Source organism: Larimichthys crocea, chromosome I (assembly GCF_000972845.2).
Source record: "Larimichthys crocea isolate SSNF chromosome I, L_crocea_2.0, whole genome shotgun sequence".
In the NCBI taxonomy this organism is placed as follows: Eukaryota; Metazoa; Chordata; class Actinopteri; family Sciaenidae; genus Larimichthys; species Larimichthys crocea.
This window is the reverse complement of record NC_040011.1, coordinates 16,379,795-16,405,589: the sequence shown is the minus strand read 5'-3', so window position 1 is coordinate 16,405,589 and position 25,795 is coordinate 16,379,795. Positions and strand designations below refer to the sequence as shown.

The window sequence follows — 25,795 nt, the reverse complement described above, 5'->3', positions numbered from 1 at the left end:
AAAGTAAAAACAACTGTCACCAGAAATAAGTTCCTGACAACAGTCAGAAAGGTCTCAATTGATTGGCTGTAATAAATAACAACAAATGGTGCATCCTCTCCCCACTGCTCCTTACATCATTGACCTTTCCCTCTCCCACTCATTAAGCCAATGTGGTTAATGGTGGCATTTCAAACAATGTAACACCTTTGCTGATTAATCCATTCACCAATGCGTTTGGAATATATCCATTCATTATGTCTATATTAAGGAGAAATACAAAAAAAAAATCCATATAGACACTGTAACCTTTAATCATTGCTTTGAATCCAGATGGTGGTGTATTGTGTTTTCAATTATATTTATTTAAAAAAAAACTAAAACATAATTGTGCTTTCATTTAAATGTATTCACTTCAGCAGTGGGGGTGGATGAAAAGTCATATTAACAAAAGAAAAAAAAAATCTGATGATACAGTATGCTCAGTGTTTACTATTTTTAAGAAGCTGCCTAATAAGAGAAACAAAAAAAGTGATTTGTTTCACACTCAAAAACAGATGGACTGTCTTGTTTTCTAACAAACAAACACAAGAGAGTTGTTTACCTTATAAAGGGATTTGATAAAAATGTTAGCCATTGGCTAAACAGATTGTTGATTATTCTTCCCTGATAGCGAGCCAAATCTGTTTTTTATGAGAAAGAGGCTTTGCTGTGCAGAGTGTCGCCTCTAGTAATAGAACGACAGACTGGGTTCATTCCAGCGACATGTATAACATTCAAGTACTGATCGATATCCTCTGGTGTGTTTGTCGCCTTTTTTGCATAATGAAGTAAATTAACATAATGCCTGTTTATTTATCAGGTGCAAGCTGTGCTCGAGTGTCCTATCAATCTTTTCCAAACAACCTGGCTAAAGGATCTGATATAATATTCCAGGAATATTAAATCATATTTTTGCAAATGTCAACAACAGATCTCAGTTAAAGTAAAGGTGTACAAGGATGGTTGAAGCTCAACAGGCTCATTTCTCCTCTTTGCATGTAGAATTCAGACAGAGCAGGCGGCTCAAATGACAGTAGGATATACAGTGTTTATATAGAGAATCTTATTTTTTGTCATTGGTGGTACAGGATTAATAACTGCACTACGTGAAGAGAGATTCAGCAGAAGATTAGAGCAGCTCTTACATCACTGTGCTTTCCAGACAAGCATGAAATACTTGGCCTGTATACAGTTCAGTCTCCCAGCAAAGAAAAGAACAGTAGACAGTCTAATTCCTCTGAAATAAATTGTGTTTTGCAGAAATGAATAACATAACGTATTGCTGCGCAGGAGGCTCTGTGTTGTAATGAAGAAGACAATAATGCATGGTAATTAGTCAGTAAAGCTTGTACAAACAGCACAACAAAGCTTTGAAAATACAGAGTACATGGTCGCTCACATTCCTCGTTCAGCAGCTCACAGTATGCGGGGAACATCTGTGCCAGAGCTGCTGCCGCAAGTCTTAGCCTTGGAAGCAGAATTTTATCTTCAATTCTAAAGACACGCTCGCGCCCGGCAGATCTCACCTCTGCAGACTCCAGGTTCTCTCCATTTTTCATCCACCTGTAAGACGGTTTCGGCTTCCCTGTGGCTTTGCACTCCCACACCAGCGAGTCATCGATGAGCTTCTGGACATCTTGGGGTTTCTCGATGAGCTGAGGAGGGGCTGGAAACATTGAAAATGCGAGAGTGACCTGAAGTTATCGACTTTGAAATGTTCAGACAAAATGAGGTATCAGTAAGGAACTGACAAATTAGCAAGGGCGTAATTTCCATGGAGATTGAATAATGATAGTTTCACTGTTAGTAACTGTTAGTTACTAAAAACGCTGTAAACATCGAGTGCCCATCTGCTATAATCCGGATCAAAGAGGAGAGAAGTTGGGAACGACATTTATATGCTTATCTAAGTCGTCTTTAATTACTATCATGTGGACACAGCAATTAAACTCCATAAGATGTAGTGACAGCGCAGTGTACATTTTTTACCCTGGGTTTCACCTGTCAGGCTACATACAGGCTCCACTTATTTCTGTCAGTTTTTTTGGGCCGTATGCAGGCTTAGAGGAAGACTGCAGGCAGTACTCTGGGCTGACAAAACGTCATGTCTTTCAGATGAAAAATATATGTTTTTTTTTCTTCTTCTATAAGATACTAGAATTCAACATGAGTCAAAGACAATGCAGAGAGCCCTAGTTGCAGGGAATTCTAATCGTTATCTGAATATGAAATATCAGGTCTCTCTCAAGGAAACATTAATTCAGCAATATACAGTGCATGTATAATGCCATTTTTATGGAAAGCACATTCACAAAGTTTGTGTATTGCTTTTTGCTAGATTCCCCAATGGCAACTGAGATCAACTCCAGACCCCCACGGCCCTCCAAAGGATGAGCAGTTATATATAATGGAAGTATATGTACATAAATGCAGGAAATAGCTTTTGTGTTGATGAATCTCTGATTTTATTGTGTTGAAACGCTTCAAAAAAACAAAATCCTTTGCAAATTACAAAGTTTTTTTTTTTTTTTTTACTTTTACGATAAATTTGTATTTGTATTCATGTGGAACTGAAGATTTTTACTGATTTTCTGTGATTAATTAAATTTCTGTAATTTAAAATGTATGACATTAACTCATGATCTGGTTAATTTCTCATGTTAGTCCGTGTATTAAAAGACCAGTAAATCAGGAGGGCGAGCAGTTTTCAGTCTCTGTATTGAATCTTAGTGACACGACTTCGAATCCCAAATTTATTGCTGTTAGTTGAAGTCACTGATGTTCTCCTTTTAAGGTTTCTTTCAGTTTCTTGGTGTGCTTCTAGTGGAACAAAAGTGATGACAACCAGATCCATATACATTAGGGTGGCTACTGGTGCCATTAAAAACCCTCCATTCAATACAATCTAAGTAAATGATGGTATAATTATACAAGAGGACAATTGATTCTTGCTGTGTCATGCAAGTAACTCAAGGCTAGTTAATGATTAAGCTAAAAAGAGTGGTACATAAAACTAGATGTGTAAAGCTCTCTGTGTAATGCTCTGCACATTCTGGATGATGTGTAGGTCAAGCTACTATCATTCTATATCACACAAGGCCAGTGGCGGGACAAGAGTAATGGCTGACCGCACTTTTCCATTCCGCAGACCTCGCCTAATGCCACTCTCAAGGACTGACCTTTGTGGAGGCTTTTCAGCACCACTACAAGTCTTGCTCTAATTGGCTTCTGCTATACAGTATTTGCCTTTGAGTAAAGCAGGACACAGAAGAGCAAATGTATCCACACAATATATTTGTACGTTACAGCTTCAGCATGTGTGAGCTGTGTGTGGGTGTCCGGGAAAAAAAAACAGACAAGATAAAAAGAGGTGGATGTGGAGACCAGAGGGGGTACTGTGTGGTCATGTGCTGCACAGTTTCAACATCAAAAACCAGTCCGGTATCAAAGAGATATTTCTATAGTTGTTGTACTATAGGTCTCGAAGATCCCTTTGGCAGCCGAGGCTGCGGCACAAGGTTGGCTGAGGTCATTAACATTTAAGTTGTGTGGAGGCTGAGCTGTTGCCATCCGTGCAAACAGTACAAAAAAAAGGTTCCAATTGCCTTTGACTAAAAGCTGCTATTTATCCTGCTGCAGAAAAGGAGCCTTTATACTCCTATGTGATATGACATCTATACCAACCTTCTCTTTACTGTAGTTGTCCGGCTTTACAAACATGTTTCAAAGTGATATCTCTAGTCTATTCACTTTGATATTATTTATTTATTACTATCCAGTATACCTGAATGTGCCTTTAGAACTCACTAGGATAGATGGTAGAAAGTTATAAGACTCCACCATCACCACTCATTTAGGATCTCATCCATTCACGCTACCGCAATCTTCCATCAGATGGAGGGCCTTCGCTGCCCCACCCACTGCCCCTTCCAGGACTGCATTGTTGTTGTTGTCCTCCCCCCTCCTCCTCACCGTCAGGGTCCCTCACTCTATCCCTCACCCGCTGCGAAGGTATCGACTCTCAGTCAACGCTTACCAAATGAAAGCAGGCAGCCCATCTCTGCCCTCGCCGGGCCAAGTGCGCATACAATCAGAACAAACGTCAAGTGGCCAAAGCAGAAGAGAGATGGGAATTTGTCTTATCAGATAAATCACTATGAGATAATGCAGCGGTAAGTCTCCAGAAACACAAACGTGAATACAACGGGGCCAAACTAACCTGTCAGAGCCTTGCATTTACTTTCCTTCTGAGTAATATCAACATCAACGAGCGAGCGAGCACCCATTTCTTTTCCAAGTCTTTTCTTTCAGAGATGGAGATTCAACAAAAGCAACCTCTGTCTTTTGTTTTTTTCTCTTTGAGCTTGAATAGTAGTTAAAAACTGCTTCCAATGCAGAATTATGAAGTTTAAATGCACCCAAACTAAAGAGAAATAATCCATTTAAATTTCACCTCGAGCTTAAAACCAAACAATGTGATTCTATAAAGGCTCAGTGCTGTTAATGGATTCCCGTCTCACTCAGTTCATCAAGGCAAAATGAAGAAATGGAAAATAAGTACATATCCAGGGCAATCAAAAACAACTCAACACATCACTGCTGCTGTATTAGTAAGATTTAAAACACAGTGTTTGTGCGGTGACATTAAAAGAGTGAGAATGTATGTTGACCAGAGTGGCAGAATAAAGTAACACCTTCATTTCTTCCCGTCTGACATAAAGCGCAGCTCTCTTTCCACTGCAGCTTGCTTGGATGTACTGTAGAAGAGGTAACCTTATCGATTCCCCCATTGGCTTACACTGCTGACGAATGTCTCAAAGGCTTAATTCAAAAGGAGTTCAAAATAAGATTACTGATTTTTATCACCTGCCTGCAGACAGCAGGAGAGAGATAGAGATAGAAAAAGAGACTGACAAAACACATCAAAAATGAGAGAGGAGACACAGCTCAAAAGGACAAATCAAGCCTTGGTGGATCTCAGCGTGCTCCCGGGTTGTTATGGTAAATGAGGATAAGAGCTTCCAGGGCTATTGTAAATAATGGCAAATTGTTTAATGCCCCAAATGAGTTATTTTTGACAGCTGACACAGCATGACTTACAGGGGAGAAAATCAGAAGGAAGAAAACAGATAGTGACTGAGGTGGGAGGAAAATCTATAGATTGTTCCAAGAGCAAGTTAACAGCCTGGCAAACCTGAGCAGAAAAATGTAATGAAAATATAGATGGAATGGAGACATTTTATCCATCCTGTTATGACCATTCATGCCATTTATGATTATGGGAAGTTGGCAGGCTGGCTAAACAGCTTCAGCTGATTTAAACTTGTAAGGTTTGCTAACTTTAATTATATTCACAGTGTGGATAGACTCAGTGGATTCACAATATGAGCGTCTTCCTCTCTAAATGATTTACTTTCTGTTTCATTGTTGATAAGTCACAAAAATTATGAATTTTATGCTGCACTTATTAATACAACTGCTTAATTTACCAAAGAGCAAAATCAGTTCTGGCTTCAAATACTTACTGACACACCAGTCTGTGTCTAAATTCAATACTTCACTAACTGCTTCCACTATGTACTAATGCTTATGGTATGTTGTTTGCAGTTAGTACATAAAAAATAAATGTAACCAAATGAAATCATACAGGCCTATTCCGAATATGAAGATTATTTATTGTTCACTGCTGAATCCTCAATGACACCAGAACCAAGCTAATCTGGTGGAAAAGGGTGTATCCTTGATCCACACTTCTCTTGCTGATATTTTCCATTTGGAGCCACATCTGCAGCATTTTGACCATTAATCTGATCTTAGTATTTCCTTTACTTCACTTACTATATTGCTGCCATCCCATTTGAACAAATCATGGATGGATGCACCATCGTTGCTATGCGCATGAACATGACTATAAATCAGGATAAAACTAAATATTGTAAGAAATGCAAAACGTATTTTAAATCACGTTCCAGTGATTTCATGCTTCAATTTCATTCAAAAGGTTGCATTTGATTCCTCCAATTACCCCTAGAGAAAGGTCACGTACCACCAGTGGCACCAGCAATATACATATGAAGCACAGATTTGTCAGGTTTCTCTTATTATTAGATTTTAAGGTAAGCAAGCCGTTTGAATGGAACACATGACTACTGCTTTATATACTGTATGTGTGCAAAAAAGAGACAAATTTAGCTGGACATCTCGTAGCCAGTTCGTCCAACTGTGCAGCGTTCTACATGATGCCCACAAGAAAAGAATGACTGATGAGAGCTGTGTGCAATACAGGATTATTTTCCATGGAGTCAGCCATGTGACTGTGAAAAAACAGGAAGAGGGACCCCCTGAAGTCTGGACAGTGTAGTCTTAGTGAGCTGTCTTTTAGTAACAACGCAATTGCACAACTTGAACTGAGGATAGACACAATAATCTATATCAAAAGTCATAACTGTTGAACCATATCAAATATCAAACTCCTACAGCGTAGCACTAATGACTGACTGACCACCAACTGGTACATGAACCGGTATGAACCAGAGCTGCAACGATTAGTCAATCAGTTAAGGATTATTAAGTTAATCAGTCCAACACATATCTTGGGTTGTGGACAAAACAAAAGACATTTGATAACAACACCTTTGGCTTTCCGACATTTTATGGACCGTACAACCAATCGATAAACTGAGGAAATGATCGACAGAATAATCAATAATGAAAATAACCATAATTGCAGCCCTAATATGAATGTCACGCTATACACAGATGTCAACATGTTTTTTACTGTTGGTTTTAAGTCAATCCACACTAATATTTACACTGATTAACTCTAAGATGTTTATTCATAATATATAGATGCATCTAAATAGATTACCCAAGTTAGAAAAGCAGTACTGTCAAATAGAAATGAGGGTTTTCATCAAAAAGATTTCTTTGGAAAAATGTTTAAGTGTGTAACAACAGCAGATGATTTCACTGATGGTGCATATTTGAATGAAGTGGCAGTATGTCTTCTAGTATCTCAACTCAGTAGGTGTGACTCTGTGACAATGACTGAGTCTACTAACCCCCTTCCCATGGATCCAGATGCTGCAGTGCAGATTATGTCCCTGACATATGTGCCACTGGTCTATGTATAGTACATTTAACGACTTTGATCTCCAGTCAAGTTGGATGTCAATCATGATGCCATCTGGTGGAACCCAATATAAGGCTCACCAACAAGGTCATATCCAAGGGCTCAGCCTCATCCGCATCACTCCTTTAATCTGGATCAAAATATTAGAGGCATCATGGCTGACAGCCTTTAATCATTTTGATGTGCCGTTAAAGCGAGCCTCCCTCCTCATGTTCGCCACATGAGCCCCTGCTGATTGCCGCTGACTGCTTCATAGGACCAGTTGTGTCTGCTTTTGCTGCCTCTCAGTCTGAGCAGGTCTGACAGATGTGGTGCACGCTGGTCAAATATTCATGGCTGTCAGAATCACCTACCGTAGAAAGAGAGCTTTCCTTTCACTGTGTTCATTCCCCTGGAGTTCTCGGCCACACACTCGTATGTGCCAGCATCCTCCTGCTGGAAATATGGGATTTCCAAGACGCCGCTGGCTTTCCTCATGTCCACTTTTCTGGGGAAGGGTACACCATCCACTCTCCTCCAGTTTATGGACGGGACTGGACTGTGAGAAGACATGCAGAGAGGCTTCTGAAGTGGCAGCAAAATTTTTTAAATTCAACACTGAATATACTTTTAAGACTTTAGTCTTATATTGGTTATTGTTTTACAGACAAATCATTTAAGTACTGAGAGCATGCACTAGTGAGATTAAAGATTACAAGCAGGCAAATGTCCCTTAAAAAAACTTCAAATGCCCCAACTTTCCCATTATCTGTACACATACAACCTAATATAAGCTCAAAGTCACTTAAATATTTGGATTTACCGTCTCAGATTTTCCCTTAATTAGGAAGATTAGGAACAGGGTGATCAAAAGGACCTTAAATAATTGATTAAGTTGATTAAAGTCCTTAATTCTTAATCCAAGTGCAGGCTTAATGGCACAACATTTGCAGCAGAGCTTAAGTTTGGTCTTTCCAGGATCAAATTCAGCGGTTTTACACCATAAACTGACCTATTCCATTTTCACCATCATAATTATAAGGAAGGTTTAAGAGGCCTATGTGGTGTATAATTAAAGAGTTTTGTTCTCTGTTGAATGTATAACGCTAAAAGTCCTCCATAGAACTCAACTGTTCAGTAACCTAACTTTCTGCATATTGCGTGGCTCTGTACTCTGGGCTTCAGTGCATTGTGCAACAAAACTTGATATCTGAAGATTTTTATACCACAACATGCGCCCTCTCATTTCTTAGATGTGCATCCGAGTTTGAAACACATGAGGATTGCAGCAAAGTGGTGAAACACAAAAAAATATATATCCCAGCACTCTTCTGGTAATATTTTTTTCTACGTTTATATGCTAGTGAGCATGCTGAGCCTGACGAAAAAAGTGTGCTTACTTTCCCAGAGCGAAGCATTCCAGCTTTACAGTGGATGCTTTGGCAACATGAACAACCTCTGGAAACTGAACTTCAATCTTTGGCTCATATTCACCCATCACACCTGTAAGAGAAATGCAAATGAGTCCCAGTGCACAAAACAGAGTCAGAATAAAGCTGCATTTTTAAATCGTAACTCAAGATAAACAACTCAGGCGAAAAAGAAAATCTAAATAAAGGCCCCAAGTTGTGGCTTCGGCTGTTGCTACAGTTACTGAAAATCTTTTTTTCAAGTGGAGCTGAAACGTTTTCTCCACTTCCAATGCTGTGCGATCTGAGCGGCAGAAAGTCTCTCCACTCTCAGCGCTGTCGCATGTTCTCTCATCGGAAAGAATGAGGGAAAAAGGAAGAAAAGCCAAAACATCGATTTCCAGTGGACATGGAACACACCGACAACTTTGAGAATTCATAGACGGTTTGAGCTTTTACATCCAGATGAGTTTCATCTTGTTGTAGTGCTAACAGCTATGAACCAGAAAATGGGCCCATAAAATCCCCCTGGGTAGCGCTACTGTGTCTACAAAGCATCCCATTCACTGTCGGTGAAGCAGCTCCTGTGGATTATAATATTGCTGCTGTGCATGCTAAAAATCTCTGGATAAAGCAGCAAACGAGAATGTGGGTTCTTTGGTGTTCTAGCTTTGGGAGAGACTTATTCATGAATTGAGACCGGATCGTTGGAAAAGCATTTTTTTTTCTTTCCCTTAAATGACACTAAGGTAAATTATATTAACGAGTTTGTGATTGGGTGTGCTTTCATTTCTCCCAGCTGTGCCAATTCTGAGTGCACAACATGGTATTTTAAGCACCTCTCATCCACCGGTGTAACAATAGGTTTTCCCCACTGCTGTAATTCAGGGCTGTGTTGCACAAATAGCTCTAGAGATGGAGGAAACAGGCCAATTTCATCTCGTTGATTTGGTGAGGCATGTGTTATCAGGATGGCTCCCTGAGTGACTGTGAAAGCTAATTCAGATCCTTATCACAACTGTCTCATACTGGAATGTAACCACAGCACTATCACCCATTTTAAGCAGACAGGTGGAAGTGGACGGGTAATTGTCTCATACCATAACCTTTTGTAGGGGACACCTGTTCAATGCGCCTGCCTGCACCTATACCCACACCCCTGTGACTGTGAGGTAGGGCTGATGTTTGGCTGCTATACCCGCCGCCTCGGTGAAATAAAGGCCTAATGAGAGAAGAATGGAAGGATGCAGGGCTTGGAAATTGCTTGAAAAAAACATCGCTCAAATCACACAAGCTATTCGCAATTCTGTCTCGCATCCAACTAAAAGTAAGACATTTAAAAATGTATTTCCACAGAATACTCCCAAATGACCATTTAGTCTTCATTTAAATTACATATAGGATGACTATTAAATGCTTAAAGAACAATGACAACCCAATTAGCTGATTTTTGCTTCTTTAAACCAGATTTGGAATCACTACAATATTTTGTTAATGTTTATCTTATGTCAGATACTTTGCTATAATTAATACTATACTAATTTAAAGAATGGCAGCTACCAAAACGGGTTTACTTATTTAATTATTTAATTAATTAATTCATTCATTCATTCATTCATTCATTTAAAAATATTGTTATTACTACAGCAGAGTTACGCAACAGCACTTATTATTATTACATTATTAGCACAATATTTTATGTTTTATGTGTTTTATGTTAACAGAAAAACATACTTAATACCAACAACATAACTAGTAATAATATATATATATATATATATATATATATAATTTATATGATAATTTTATAAACATTATAAAAACTATTACTCACACACTTTAATGTACTTGTAAGCAGACATAGTTAATGCTCGATGTATTGATTTGTCAGCAAATATAAATTGAGCCATAACTCATTAAACATTTAATGAATGCTTAATGCAATAATATAGTAATTATTACTTTGTAATTAAAATGCAACCAATAAATGCGCTAATAGTGACAAAGTAAAGTAATATTAACACAGATAGATTTGTTCAGGCGTTTATATAGTCATAAGAAATGAGTTTTTTTTAATTTCATTTATTCAACTTACCTACGCGCATACATTGGACTTAATACTTGATTGTCTTTAATGAATTCCTATGAAAAATGTTTATCTTGTGTGTTTATGCAATCATGTAAAAAAATGGTGATAGAACGTTATATTCTTTGTATCTTTTAATCATGATTGTTAAACCAAAAAATGAAAAACAACTAATCAATAAGACTTTACTTAGTGTTTGAAAGCTAAATAGGAGTATTGAAGTAAAGAATTGCCACTAATACTAATAATTCTAGTTAATTGACTAATAATAAATTTCATTCTTTCTTTAGATTAAAGTCTCTCAAATTTGATCAGATCATGTTCACTACTCGTTTTTTTATCGCAGCAGATCAGCTGTAATTAAGTGGAAGACAAAACCCCACATAAATGTCATAAAAAAAGAAAAAAAAACATTTCTAATAAAAATAACACCCACTTTCATATTTCTTGTACTGCATTACATTAGATATGGCAAAGAGCATGCTTCTGGGACAGAAGCCTACAATTAGATTACTTGCTGACAATGACCTTTCCTCTGGAGTGCCTTGATAAGGCCAGCCTAAAGCATCAGATCCAGATGTTAAAGGACATGCTCAAATTAGCAAAGAAAGAGATAATTAACCTTTGAGCTTCATCTGTATTCCTTTATTCTGTATCCCTGTATTCCTTGTCCTACTTTCATGTACCAACAAAGTGAGTTCCTCTTTTGTTTATTTTCATGACTAGGACCTGAACAAATCTCCAGCACTGCTGTATCAAATCGACTATTGTTATGTTTTTTAGGACGAATTAAAGTATTAGGAAGTAGAAGGACAGGAAAGATGATTTTGTTTCCATATAAACTACATTATATAATGATTATCAAAGCATAACACACAGATAAACAACCCCCTATATCTTTGTGGTATGTGATTTTTTTCTTGACTGCATGTGGCATGTTTCCTTATAAAAAATTTAACACACTGTAAAAATAATACATAAGCATAATAAATTACTAAAGCTCACCATCACTGCGGAGCACTAGTGGCGTGGGTGGACCCTGGACTCGGGTCTTGGTGACAGTGTTTGTCACCACACAGGTGTAGTTTCCAACATCTGAGGGCTCCACTTTGGCGATATACAGATTTCCTGTCTCCTGTGAGATGAAGCGGCGTGTATCCTGCTTCACAAATGTTGGGTACTCGTTAAAAATCCAGGAAAACACGAGATCTGTGGATAAAGAACACAAAACAAGATTTCTTTCTTTAAATTTTCTCTTTTTTGGAAAGCGGTCATTAGATGGAAATGAGATACTTCAGCTTGTGGTGCTGGTGGTGTTTGTGTCCATGATAAGTTTTAGACCTCCCGAGGGTGGCAAAGTCATATCACGCTAAGGTGAAAATTGATGACAGGACCTGTGAGAGGTTACAAACAAATGTAATTATCTGGACTCACTTCAAATGATCATTTTTCATGCAGATGTCTGCATAGGTCTGCATACTCAACTAGGGATTCGGGAGGCACCGGGGTGTGTTTTGTCAAGACTAATTACAGTTCCTCACACAGCCAGCTAGAATCAGCAACACAGACACTTTCTAAGAAAGACTACAACAACAAACCACATGGTACACCTCAAATAATTCAAGTCAATGTATAAAAAAGTCAATTTTTCTTCTGTTACTCTAAGTGCTGTATCTCCCCATCTGTACAGCAAGTAAACAACTCAGTGTGGTGCACCGTTAGTTACTACTATATATACACAATAACAAAGTGATCATTAGTTATTGGTTATGTGCCATTTAGCAGCTAATAATTCATTATATAGTTGGTTAGTAGACAGACTCACAGATCCTCTATTGAGCAACTTCAGTCAGATATCTGTCCATTAAAACGATATTCATCAGCTGGTTCTCAATTATCTGCTATAAATCAAATGTTAGTTCCTGATTGTTTTTTTGAATTAAACCACCACGTGAAGTGCAAAACATTTAATATAGTCGGTTATGAGCATGCATGAAGACCTGACACACTATGATCTATAAAAAGGGTGGAATAACTTTAAATCCAGAGTATTTATCCCTGGTTAATAGAAAATTGCTTGCTATCAGTAATTCTACTTTTCATAAAATAAATAAACAAGCCCATTTTTCTTTGTCTCAAACTGTCAAAAACCTCGACAGGAGACGTGCTGTTACAATACAGTCACAGTTATGGCGCAAAATGTATGAGGGAGCGAGAACATTTTCTAAAAGGACCTCTCAACCGTCTTAGAGAAACGAGCCAAAAGGTGACTGATGCCTGATCACTAACAGGAAATGGAGCATCATGTTGGCAAGTACCTGTCAGTCTGCTCAAATCAATAAAACAGTGTTGGAGTTGAAATGTCAGCTTTTCCCCCAGTGTCACGTAATTGTGTTGCTCTCGTGTTTTAATAAGCCGAACACACTTTTTGAAAGTCTTGAGATGCACTCACCGAAGAATGAAGCAGCATGCTGATAAACACCCACAATCTCACCTCTGTGAATGCGCTCTATTTAGCTAAGGAGTTAATGTTCCTGTTCATGTGGCCACTGACATCAGTGGGTGTTTGTTTTTCTACACTGCACTATGAATGACCTCAGAAAAGGTGTGAAACTAAAGAAAACTGCGCATTTTCATGCTCCTCCACTTTGTAACTTAATCAGGACAGATGATGAGGTTATCAGGTTCAAGAAAGAGAAGAAATGATAAAAAATCAATGGCAAAATATTGAGGATTTATTAAATTAATAATAACAATGTAATTACTTTGTAATAATAATTAATGACTTGCTGTTACAGTAGATGAAATTAAGTAATTATGGGACTCCATTAACCTGGTCAATAATCCAATGTAGTGTGAAATAGTGTTTGGATTGAAACAAATGCTCAGCAGAAAAGAAATGTGAACAATGAGGGGTTTTAATGACACATTATAATTAACATAAAACGGTTAAAAGCAGCTACATCACTGGCGGCAGTACGCCGTGATTCAGACATCTTCTCTGCCACGGTTTCATAGAGATATCAGAAATGTGATTGCACAGCAGCTATGGCATCTGAGAAATGAAATCTAACCTCATTTTACAACCTGCTGTCCTGCAATTTCAAGAAATTATACAGTAGGTGCAGCACATATATGGAGTGAGGGAAATACTCTGTTTGTCAGATGATATTTTGCATAATTCATGCCTCCATTTATCTTTCAGTAGCTGCATTGAATTAACTGGACAGAATATATCTGTCCTCTATGGCTCATTCATATGAGATCTACTCCTGGATGAGTTCTTCACATTATTGATGTCAACACATCTGAATGGTGTTGACGTTATGGGCTGCTCTGTAGTTCTGCAGCCAGTCTAACTGACAGCCGTGTGCTATTTTCATGCTGCACTTAATCAAACCTTACCACTTGTTAGCGGACTAGCAATTAAACAAAACAGTCTTGGAGGAACCCTCCTCTTCGCCTCCTTGTGCTGCTTGGCCATTTATCACAGCATGATCCTATACTCCTGCTGGCAGAAAGGAGCAGCTACTGTACTCTACGGGAAGCAACAGAGGCGGCCGATCAGCAGCATTTGGGGCTTAGGCTCAGGGTTTGGCTGCGTGTGCGTGTGGAGTCAAACACATAGTGATGGCACAGCAGACGTCCGTGGGGACGAGGGACACTTCAAGGCAGGATAAGGCATGTTGTTTGTGTTTGTTTCCTCTCCAGTGCCTTTGGACTATGGCTGCACCTGCTCTCGTTCTATGTTTAAAACCCATATGACTACATGGCACAACATGAGCTGCAGAATGCCGCAGAGAGCAGAAACATAATGAGATATCTCACACAGCTGGCCGAACAGTCTTCACAAAATCATCCAGGGCATTGATTTTATGGGTTACACAATGCTCCCCGGTATAAAAACAGGACATCTCGGAGACAAAATGTAGAAGAAATCCAGCTGCCCTGGAAGACAGCATTACAATCACTGCCATGGCAACAGCAAATCATCCTCATTTGTTTTATGACGACGGCAGCACATTAGTTTTAGACTGAAGACTGAAAAAAACATTCAAAGGAAAGATACAACAATCTTGCTGTTGCACTATTTGTAGAACACATTTTCACTCTTCTATGGCCTATTTTGGTCTATCCACAAAAAAAAAAAAAAAAGTTATTGTTATTTCCAAAACATGATCCACATAGGAGAGGATTTCTAAAGTCCCTGAAGTCTTCTTTGTGGTTTCCCTCTAGGTTAAAAGATCACTTTGCATAAGTCACAAAGAATAAAGCAGCTTCACTCACAAAAGGAGACCTCGGAGCAGCTTCAAAGGACAGGCCTCACTTGAATATTCAAAGACTGTGCAAGACGTTTAAGTCAAACATGCCTGTCTCCTTAAGCGGATAAGATCACGCCCGGTGCTGATTTGTAATAATGTAAAGATGAAGCATTAAGACAAAGATGGTGGGCAGTAATCCCCAAGTAGGTCTATCATCTTTTATGACACTCTGGAAAGGGAAAGACTCTATCAGCTCAGGGCACCTGTGGACGGACACACATATAGCTATGTGTGCCGAAGTGTTACCTCACATTCATACTTTCTTTAATAACTCACTGACAAGAACAAAATGGATATCTGACTATGGAATATTTGAAATTACTACACACTTCTACCACTACTTTTATTATGCTCTAATTCTTTTATTAAAAGGGTATTCTAATGCTTACCCTGGGTACCCTTTTTAAACCCCATTCCCTATTTTAAAAACCTATCCACGTGTGAATACTCTGAACATGTTGGAAGTGCTGTGTGGTGTTTTTGGCAAAGATTTTTTAGGACATTGAATTATTAATATTTTCTGTGTTTTACAAGGGTTTTACATGGCGACACCATTTGACACCATGCTCACAACTGGAACACACTACCAGCAGGACTGAAATCAGCCCCAACTCTTAGCACTTTTAAATCCAGGTTAAAGACTTTTCTCTTTTCACGTGCTTATGGCTGAGCTCTTTTAAAGAATTTTTAATCATAATCCTGTGATTCGTTTAATGTTTTTAATTGTTTTCAAATTTGCTGTTTTAATGATTTTAAATGACATTCTGATGTTTTTAATTACATTTTCTTCTCATTTTTTATTTCTCTTTTTATTTTTATTTCTATTGCTTGTCCTAATGTCCAGTGTTTTTCCTTGCCTCTGTAAAGCACAATGAATGCCTTGCCTTGCCTTACAGTCATACTGACGTGATGACTCAGACATATCGCGCTCAACAGAGATAAAAATGAATGCGCGGAAAGTTGGTTAAAAAAAATTGACTGAAAAGAACCTGGACCTAGGTTACTTACAACAGCTCAGTCAACCCGTACAAACTGCCAGCAGGCTCAATTAGCAAACAATCAACATTAATGCTAAAAAGCAGCACAAACCTCCATTATATGTGTCAGCTGGTGCATAAATCGAATCAATATGCTGAAAGAGCTGAGGTGGACTTTGTATATAAAGGAACAGACCAGGAATGCTGTGAGATTGAAACAGGAATGGGCAAAACTGTAGTAGAAAAGGCAGAGGTAGCCGGACTTTCAGCTGTCAGTCCATTAAAACTCTAGATTCAATTTCAGTGAGAGCATTTCAAATCTTTCAAAAATAATTAAACCCAAACACAGGCCTTCTATTAAAAACATTATAGCAAACCCCAGCTGCTTGACCCCGATGACATCATCTGGGTTATTTATTCAGTCTTTAAAAATCTTCTCCAGAGGACACATAAATGTTTTTACAGGCAGTACTCTCTGTGATGACAAAGTGCCTCTTTAATTTCAGAATGTATGTATTCCTATGTGTAACTATCAATTTGTACATGTGTCCATTAGCTCACTGTTGTTGTGTACGGTGAAACAAAATAAATCTGATGACTTCATCCAATAAAGACATCCATTACAGGTAGTATACAGGACGTAGTCTGTACATTTCAGTCTAATTTGATGTGGAGGTTTCTGCGGCTTTGAAAATATAAAATCCTGGACGTCAAGACAAGCACTGAATCTTTTGCTAACAGCTGATCCGAAGTAGACAAATAAAATACATCTAATAATATAGCAACTGTAGTAAATGACTGCAACTGGCAGTTCAGTGACGTCAGCCAACATGCTTGTTTTCTTTCTTTAATGTGATTAATTTTGACACAATACCAGCCCTGGCCTGCTTCTCTTCCTCCTGCTGCAGCCCCAGAACAAAGCCAGCTACTGACACCATCCCTAGAGGGGGGTCTGCCCCTACTGCTAAAAGCAACACATATTATATTGGACACACAATATTTGTGACATGGATGAACAACAAAGCAATATATATATTTTTTGCCAACAAACAACGCAGCCATCTGTCAATACAAAATATATATCAGGATGCTTTGGCAATATCAGCATCAGCTGCCTCATCATTTGTAATTAAAAATACATGTAAGAGCACACTGTAACAACAATATGCATTTTTAATAACCCAATTAAAACTCAATGGGGAGTGGACATGCAGCAAAATGCACAAATTTACAACAAAACGGTTTGTCCTTCCTCAGGCAGAGTTACAGTCTGATTACCGGCGCCATGGTGTTGTAATCCATTCATGAGCAGTAGGGGATTCTGGGTAATGTTAACCACAACTTCCGGAGCCATGGAGAGGAGTTCTCATGCAGCTAATCAACGTGGGCTCAGACTCCACATGAGAAAAGTCCAAAAGTCGACTGAGAAAGCAAACTGACAATTTGTTCCTATTAGAATCTACACACATTCACTGTTGCAAGACAGCATCTTTGAAAGGCTGCCTCTTTGCACAGAAACAAACAAACAGAAAAAGAAACCCCTCCTCACTTAAACTACTGTCATCCCACATTGTGTTAGAGTGCAGCGCTCGTACATGTGCTCCAGGCTCCAAGAAACCTCTGCTCCACTGTTTCCTTTACAGGACCGGACAGGATGCACATGCTCTGTGTTCTCAGAGCCTCGGGTGGGAGCAAAAACAGAGATAACACACACACACACACACACACACACACACACGCTTCATAAAAAGAAAATCTTCTCTTAGTGAAGACGCACAAAAGTGATTTCAGTCTTGAGTGCCTCTTAAAGGTCCCCCCGTCCCCCATTAGAAGATAGAGGTCAGCAGCGTTAGGTCTATGACTAAACACAGTAATTGTGTGATACTAAGAGTGCGGCTGGGTCACACTGGCAGCCCATTAACGTGCTTGGCTTTGAAAAAGACAGAGAGTGACAGCCTCTGATCCACAGTGACAGACGGGAGGGGAACTGGACTGCACATTTGGGAGCAACATGCATTTTGGAGGCAGCTCAGTTAAAAAAAAAAAAAAAAAACGCGACTCGTGTTGTAACCAGGTTGAGTTAATCCATTCTCCTCCCTTGGACTGCAGGTCGTAATTACCATATATTTGTGGCATGCTCTGACATTGGCCTGTCAGTTGGACAGCGAGAGTATGAATGCAGCGTAGAGGCAGCACCCCGCTCTGCCTTTGTGTTCAGATCTGGACTGGTAGGGTGTGTCACGGCTGATGCACTCAGGCTCTTCTTCCTGCCTCTCTCTGCTGCTGACTGCAAGAACAGGTACGATCTCTGTTGATGCTGGTCACACTGTTCCTGGTTAGTTAAACTCCTGCTATATTGACAGATAAGTGTTTTGAATATTCAACACTTGTCAAAATTGGTCAAAATTCATGTTTTGATTATTGCAAAGCCACTGTGTGCAGGATTTGAAGAATTCTGACTGTGGTGCCCCCAGTGCTGGATACAAAAAAGACCCAACACCTCATGGAATAGCTGAGAGCAACACATTTTACCCACATAGCAAGAACATGCACATGGCCGAGCTAGAGCTGCCTGAGCAACAATTAATTTCCCCTGTTTGGCTGAGCTGCCTCTCTGGAGGGAAAAAAAAAGTTTTTAAAAAGAAGTTTGCCGTTATGGCTGCATAAATACGAGTAGCCCATCATTGCTAAAGTTAGACCAAATTAAATCGCCATAAAATCCAAACTTTTATTACTTTTTGATAGGCAGGCCTATCAGAGATGGGTCACCCTGGAGCTGTAAAAAGAAAAAAAGTCATGCAGAGTGATGCTCTATGCCTCCTTCATAACACACTGTAGCATCCATTTCCTTTCCTTTCCTGGTGCCTACAATACCCACAACAAAACTCGACTTGGATCAGAGATGCCTGAGTGCTCACACACCACATGTAATGGTCAGTCAAAGTGACCATGCTGTTGTAACATATAAGCAGCAGACTAAATGCTAGATTACTCCTCAGTTATGATTAAATATGAGGCAATATTGTGCGGCGTGATGCAATGTGGCAAGCTATGCTTTGTTCAAAAGCAAATAAGTAATTTTTTCTATAAACAAAATGGAAACCAAAAAAGAAATAGGATTAATTTAACTGAAACACAACCAGGACAAACTTCATTTATACTGATTTGTTTTTGTTTGTTTGTTTGTTTTTAATCTGAATGCATGTACAATATTAAACTTTTACAAGCTGTGATCATGTCTTGACTGAGGACAATAGAAAGAGTCACATGTTTTTCTTTCACGCTGACCTGAGGAAGCAACACACTGTTATTAAATAAATAATAAGAAACTATTATTTTAGGCTGACCGAATAAGAATGTTTAATATATCCTCCAAAGACAAATTAATTGAATCCAAATAAGAAATGACCCTCTAAAAATGTTTCCACATGTTTTGTTGGAATTACAAAATATATATGAAATGAACAACATAATTTTTATACTTTTAGATGACAGACCTCTACACATAAAACCTTTACGTTGCATGCACAGGTGCACGTAGCAAAACTTTCTGTTTAGCTGGTCTGTGGATGTGTCATGTTGGTACAATAAATTATATTTCTTACTTTCCTTATTTCCTGTAACAGAGGTCACTGCTTTGCTTTTCTTGCCCACTGCTGATTGAATATATGAATAGGTGTGTATGTGACTCTATCTATGTACAGTATGTGTGTGTGTGTATGTGAAAGTGAGCACCAGCGAGTAGGAGAAAAGGTGTGACACACATGCACATGTTTTATTCAGCATGAGATAACCGAAAGGTGTGACTGGCCTGGTTTTCTAATTCTTTCATATATTTTCGCATCCTGAGCTTTGTCATCCTCACACTGACATTTCTCTATAATCTGTGATATGTATTACTGTAAGTGTGGCAGGTCGTAGTGTATGTGTGTTGCAAATCAGGGATACATTTTTAAAATATGTCTGCATTGTTGCCTTGGTGATGTCACATGGTTTCACAAAATAAGTAAATAAATAAATAAAAAGAAAATCTAAATCTTGAGTAAACAACTTACATAAATAACATCTTAATATAAGAGGACATTGACATCCTTTTTAAAAATAGAAAAATGAAGAAAATGTGCACAAAAGAAACTCTAAAAAAAGAAAGAGTTCATTGCTGTGTCTATCTCCAGCACTTTAACCTTCAATGTCCAATGGTAACTTAATTTAAAATAGGACACAACAGAGACCCTCGCCTCTGAGAAATCCAAATGTTATGACTATGCCTTCTGTTCCCTGAAGAAGAGCAAAGAGATTGCAACATACTATGTGGTACAGCTTTAGCACAGGCTCCGGCTTGCATCATTCTTTCAACAGGTGAAAGAGAGCGCAGGGGGACATATAGGACAACACGGAGCCTCTGTAGTCCTGCACTCACGAGACAGCCGGTTACAGTGAAGCAGCTAACTGTAATGCTGCAGGTCAAGCCAATGAAATGACTTTATTTTAGCAAGAGGAAAAATGACTTGTGAAAAAAAAGCCACAGTTAATAATGAACTTTTAAAATAAAAACTTTTTTCAGCATCGCTCTCCTCCGAATGTTTGAATCTTAATTTTTCTTTGTTCAAACCTATGCCTGCATTACCCTGCAACTTGACTTGGGCCATTTGATGTGTTATACTGGTAGTAGCTAATGTAGCATATATGAACTAGCCTTAAGCAGCTCCTCATGTGACATAACTTGAGGAGCTACAAAAGGCTTAATTCAACCACATTTTGAGTAGCACACCCCCAAAGAATCAAATCTTGGAGATCTTGTAGCTATTTCGGTGCTAATTGTTTTGGCACGTCAGTAAAACACTGATGAACTGAACAACAGCTGCAACCATCGTCAAAAACACAACTGCAACAAATTATGTGTGATGCCATCACACATAATTTGACATAGTAAATATTCATTAGTTTGAGCTAAACCACAGTTTAACTGTCAAGGTCTCCTTGTACACCAGGTGTCAGGTGTGCACAACAGCAAATGTAAATGTGATGGATATGACTGTTATCACAGTTTATCAGTTAATTACATGAACATTCATACATTAACATATATACATTCTACATAAACCTGCTTGGTTCAGTAAAGCTGAACAATATCAAAAACTGAGCTGAAGCAGTAGATGCAGTAATATAGTTGTGAAGGCCAGCCAGCTATGAGGTGTTATGGATTTAACTTAAAACTCCGGTCCAGTGCTCTGCTAAGCAAGCTAGGTGCAGTGGACGGAGCTGTCATGTTTTCGACAATTGTTATTTTCCCCTTGCACAGCAGGTGACAGCGCATTTCTTCTGGGATGAAATCCCCAAAGGCGCGGAGGGATTTGTGTTTATGTAGCGGCACCGGTGGGAGCCTGAGGACATGACGTGTGAATGCAACCCAGCAGAGAGGATGGAGGTGCTCACACAGAGCCAGAACCAAAAGGAAACGGGAACGTTTGAATTTAGTTCTTTACATGCACCGTGCACACACGTCAAAGCAGGTGAACATACATACACGTGAACCTACAGTATGCTCCTCTCTTTTTGGCTTTCATACCCCACACACAGACATGCACACACTTTGGGTGCAACAATAACAACAGCTATGTGTACAGTAAACTTTAAGGAGCTTAGAGGGAGATTTAGGAAGTGTGTCACTCACACAAGTCTTCTGGGAAATGTGTGCGCGCTACACTCCTCTTCTCCTCTGTGACCTTTTCATACGTGATTAGAAACTCCAATCAACTCAGAGTGTCACTGCCTGAAAATACACTACATCCCATTTCATGCTGCCTGTCATGTTGTTGGCTGCTTGTCACTGAAGTTTCTCTTCACTGTAAGGTGCCACATTGTGTCAGAACTGTACGTGTTTGGAGAAAAGACTCTGTGAGCTCCGCATGGATCGTATGACAGTAACATGTGATATTATTTCAGAGAGCTGAATTTCCCGGACGGATAAAGAGGGAGGGAAAGAGCCAAAGGAGATTTACTCATGGAGATTGTGAAATGTGTCGTCTGCTAATCAGATTAAGAGCGGAATAATCCCTGATGAAAAAAAAAGAGAGAAACTAAGTATGAGTTATGTACAGTATGAAGAAATAGCACTGGAGTAAACAACATGTCCTCCCTCATCACTTCAGAAGAAACTCCAATTTTGTATTTGAAAGTGAAAGTCACCAAGGTGGTTTAAGTCATTTGAATACTGTTGCTAGGTGACTGACAACAACAATGAACGTTGCCTTGTTCCCATTTTTTTCAGAAATGATTGATTTTGTGGGGGTTTTTTTCTTTTAATTTTCATGTTTAGAAATTAGAAAAGAACCCCACACATCTCCGAAAATCATAAATCGTAACTCAATTTTACAACCATAATTGAGGAATGAGGGGAAAAAGCTAAATGAAGGCCGTAGCAAACTCCACAAAATGTTCTGTACTACTAGTACTTGAAACTTGGTAATGTAGAGACTACTCGCAGGGATAATTGGTGAATGACTGTAGCTGGCGAACATGCTAGCCAGACAGGAACATTTCCTCTCCAAGTTAGCAAGATTGGTTAGCTCAGTCGCTAACAAGCCAGTAAATTCAGTAAATTCACACAGTTCACACACAGCTCACCAACTTGTGTCTTTTGCAGCAGTTTGTACAGAGAAGCTTCAATAATAACAGACGCTGCAATACAGCTAATTGTCTGTTTTGGACTCTGCAGCTCTCTATTCCCTCAAAGGTGTCACTAAATGATTTAATGAGCATGAAAATCATGTGAGTCATATTCTATGGCCTTCACTGTCACCAGATCTCAACTCAGTTCAGTACCTGAGGGATTTTGGAGCCATGTGTTAGACAGCACCACCATTGTCAAAACACATAATGAGGGAATATCATTTAGAAGGATGCCGTTTATAACTCCAGTCAAGTTCCACACAGCTCTCTGGTGTTTAATGGCAGTATCCTCTTGTGGAAAAAACAGTGGCAGTATGTGCAATCCTACTGTCATGTAGAGGTTTAAGATTTTCACTATACAAAATAAATCACAATGGTGATCTTATCATGATATATATTCATCTTTAACTTCTTATGGTGTGATTTGCCTCTTTTGTGGAAAATATAGAATCACACTTAAAATACAAGTAGGTAGGTGGAGAGAGTCTGTAACCAATAATGTACAAAAGTATGTAAGTATGAACCACAAAACGAAAACGGAAAGAAATGGAATGATGGCACTGGTTTATTAATTAACATGCTATCAGTATTGCATTTTTAAAATATTCCAGTCCATAACCACACTTTAACATAAACTATATTCACCAACCTCCAGACAAACAAACTTTGACCTCAACAGCTGCTGACAGAAATCTAACCCCAAAATTCCACCAGGCACAGCTCTGTGACGTTTGGTCTTATCTAATTTTGCTATTTTCCTTTATTGTTAATAAACTCAGAAAGTCTACAGGTTATGGGAGGGGAATAGAAATCACATTTACAACCTCTACCACCAGTTTACCACCATGAAACCACTGCGATGATTTTTATTTAACTGACTATCCACCTGTATGCGGCATCTCATTAATGTATTCTGTAGGTACAGCACAGTGACACATATAAACTAACCTACCTAAAGACACAGTCAAATATACACACACACACACCATATGATGGGTAGTTCTGGGTTGTATAGCAGCAGCACACTAACACACTTCTATACTTTCCATATTCCCTCGGGGTTTCTCCTTCTCTTACCATCCACACCCATTTCCCATGCTCTTTCGTCTGTCCAGACACATATTTTTGCATGGACGAGCCCTCGCTGCATACAGTGGGCAGGACAGCTGTCTGCCATGCATAATGTTACCTCTGAGAGCCCCCTCTGGCAGGTGGAGACCCACCAGAGCCTTGGGCATACACTGAGGGTCCCAACACTATGGGAAGGTCTGCAGACATATGGTGCTGAATAGGGATGCGCAGAGGTTTCTCCGTGTTTGTGCCACCCACATGCAGAATTTGATTAAAATGCAATGAGGTCCTCGTGAGGGAGGGAAGGTGGTCTGATAGTCATTATTGTCTTGTTATTTGCCTCCATGTCAGAGGAATGTCATGAAATATGACTGCAGATGAACGAACACATGAAATATTTCCTCCAAGTCTAAGCATGCAATGGGACACTACAAGGACTGAATATGTATCGTCATGTATTTTTCATGTTTTATTTTCTCATTCATAGTTAGGCATTCAAGTTTTGGGGCAGGTGTCGCAATGCTTTATTATACTCGCTCAAAGCAACCTGATGCAACATAAAGTGTCCAATATTCTCTCTGTTCAGAAGCACTGAAATTGGCTGATGAATAGGACCTTGTAATGGCCGTCATCCATATCAGGAATGATGTCATGCATGCAAACAAAATTAACAAAACAAACTTTCAAATACATTTTGATCAATTGTAAATTGTCAGGACAGGAAAGTCTTTTCCTCAGGCCAAATAGCCATCAGAATCAAGAAGAAAATGCATTTCATGAATATGAAACTGCATTCCATTATCATCATCTCTCCCTTTTAGGCAACCTGCAGATTTCCTCACATCCTGGGCACATTTTCTCATATCGCGGCTTTGTAGTTGGTCATCTTGTTTCTGTGAATTTATGTGAAAACATACACCATCGCCTATCTCCTGACAGGCCAAACAGATTTGCAATAAAATAATAACACAACTGAGATTGATGACTGAGCTGCTTCCTGAATTCTTGCCTCTAGTGAAGCAAAACCTTTTTCTCTGAGGCAGCACAGTCTGTGGCTACTGTCCAATATATTACATTCTTTCTAAACATAAAGCCAGAGAAATTCAACTTAATAACATCATACATAGACTGTAGTAAGACTGTTTTAAAGGACTGTACTGAATCAATAGTTTAGCAAGTTCCAGTTCGAGCAAGTTCAAGTCAGCGAGTCACATATATGTCGCAGATGAACTCCTGAATTTTAGAAAGGTATGTATTTATTCTACTACTCCAACAACATAAAAATCCACAGCAATTATCAAAATCTAATCTATCTGCTAATAAAATGCAGATTGATTCTGGAAGTCCTCATTGCTTGATCTCACAAGAATAATTTAACCAACCAAAATTGCAGTACAGACCAACAAATGGATGCAGGAACATTCACTGTAATTGACTACATGATTTAAAAATAAAGTTTGCAAAATGATCGGTCATTAATTTTCATATTTTACAGTACGGTAATAAAGTAAAACCACTGAAACAGAAAGAACATTGATAAAGTAAACCTTTAACATTGATGTTATACTTGTCTTAACACATGCCATGAAAACAGTGTGCACCTCTTAGCTTAGAGCAGTCACTTAAAGACAAAACAGGTCACAAATTTATAGTTTCATTTTTCAAAAAGTCTCAGTAAAAACCTGGGTACTGTAGTTTTTAATCAAACATTGCTCAAACAGGAGGAAATAGTACATTTATTGGGGACTTTATTCAGTGGTGGATTAATACTTGGTAATCAAGGAACATGTCACCCAGTGTAACAGTGTGTATTGCTGATGTGTTTTAAATGTTTTTTGTGGAGCTTAACAATGGAGCTCTGAGGCACAGAGGCTTTGACAACAGATATATACTTCTCAAAAATGTCAACAAAATTAAGTAACTGCACATAAATTCAAGATCTGTCACATAAATGAAACAAATATGATCAGGTAGACTTAACACCAATTATATACTTGCAACGTTATAGTTTGTTGCCAACCATCTACAACCAGTAAACAAAGCTTTGAGTGTCTGCACTAGTGAGTGCACAATCTCCAAATATAATTCAGTTTAGCAAGACAAATTATAATTCAATATATGCCATG

The 25,795-nt window shown here is 38.8% G+C and overlaps 1 protein-coding gene across 4 annotated transcripts in view; it reads right to left on the bottom strand.

Annotated features, from left to right (window-relative positions):
• The window catches only part of cntn4 (contactin 4), a 161,663-nt gene that overhangs the window by 52,656 nt on the left and 83,212 nt on the right, over positions 1–25,795 (bottom strand). For all 4 annotated transcript variants that reach the window (XM_019267281.2, XM_019267282.2, XM_019267283.2 and 1 more), the window contains exons 6-9: positions 11,633–11,836; positions 8,533–8,635; positions 7,507–7,691; positions 1,548–1,687 (exon numbers count right to left, since the gene is read on the bottom strand). In XM_019267281.2, coding sequence (XP_019122826.1) covers positions 1,548–1,687; positions 7,507–7,691; positions 8,533–8,635; positions 11,633–11,836 — 632 coding nt within the window. The remainder of the gene's footprint in view (positions 1–1,547; positions 1,688–7,506; positions 7,692–8,532; positions 8,636–11,632; positions 11,837–25,795) is intronic.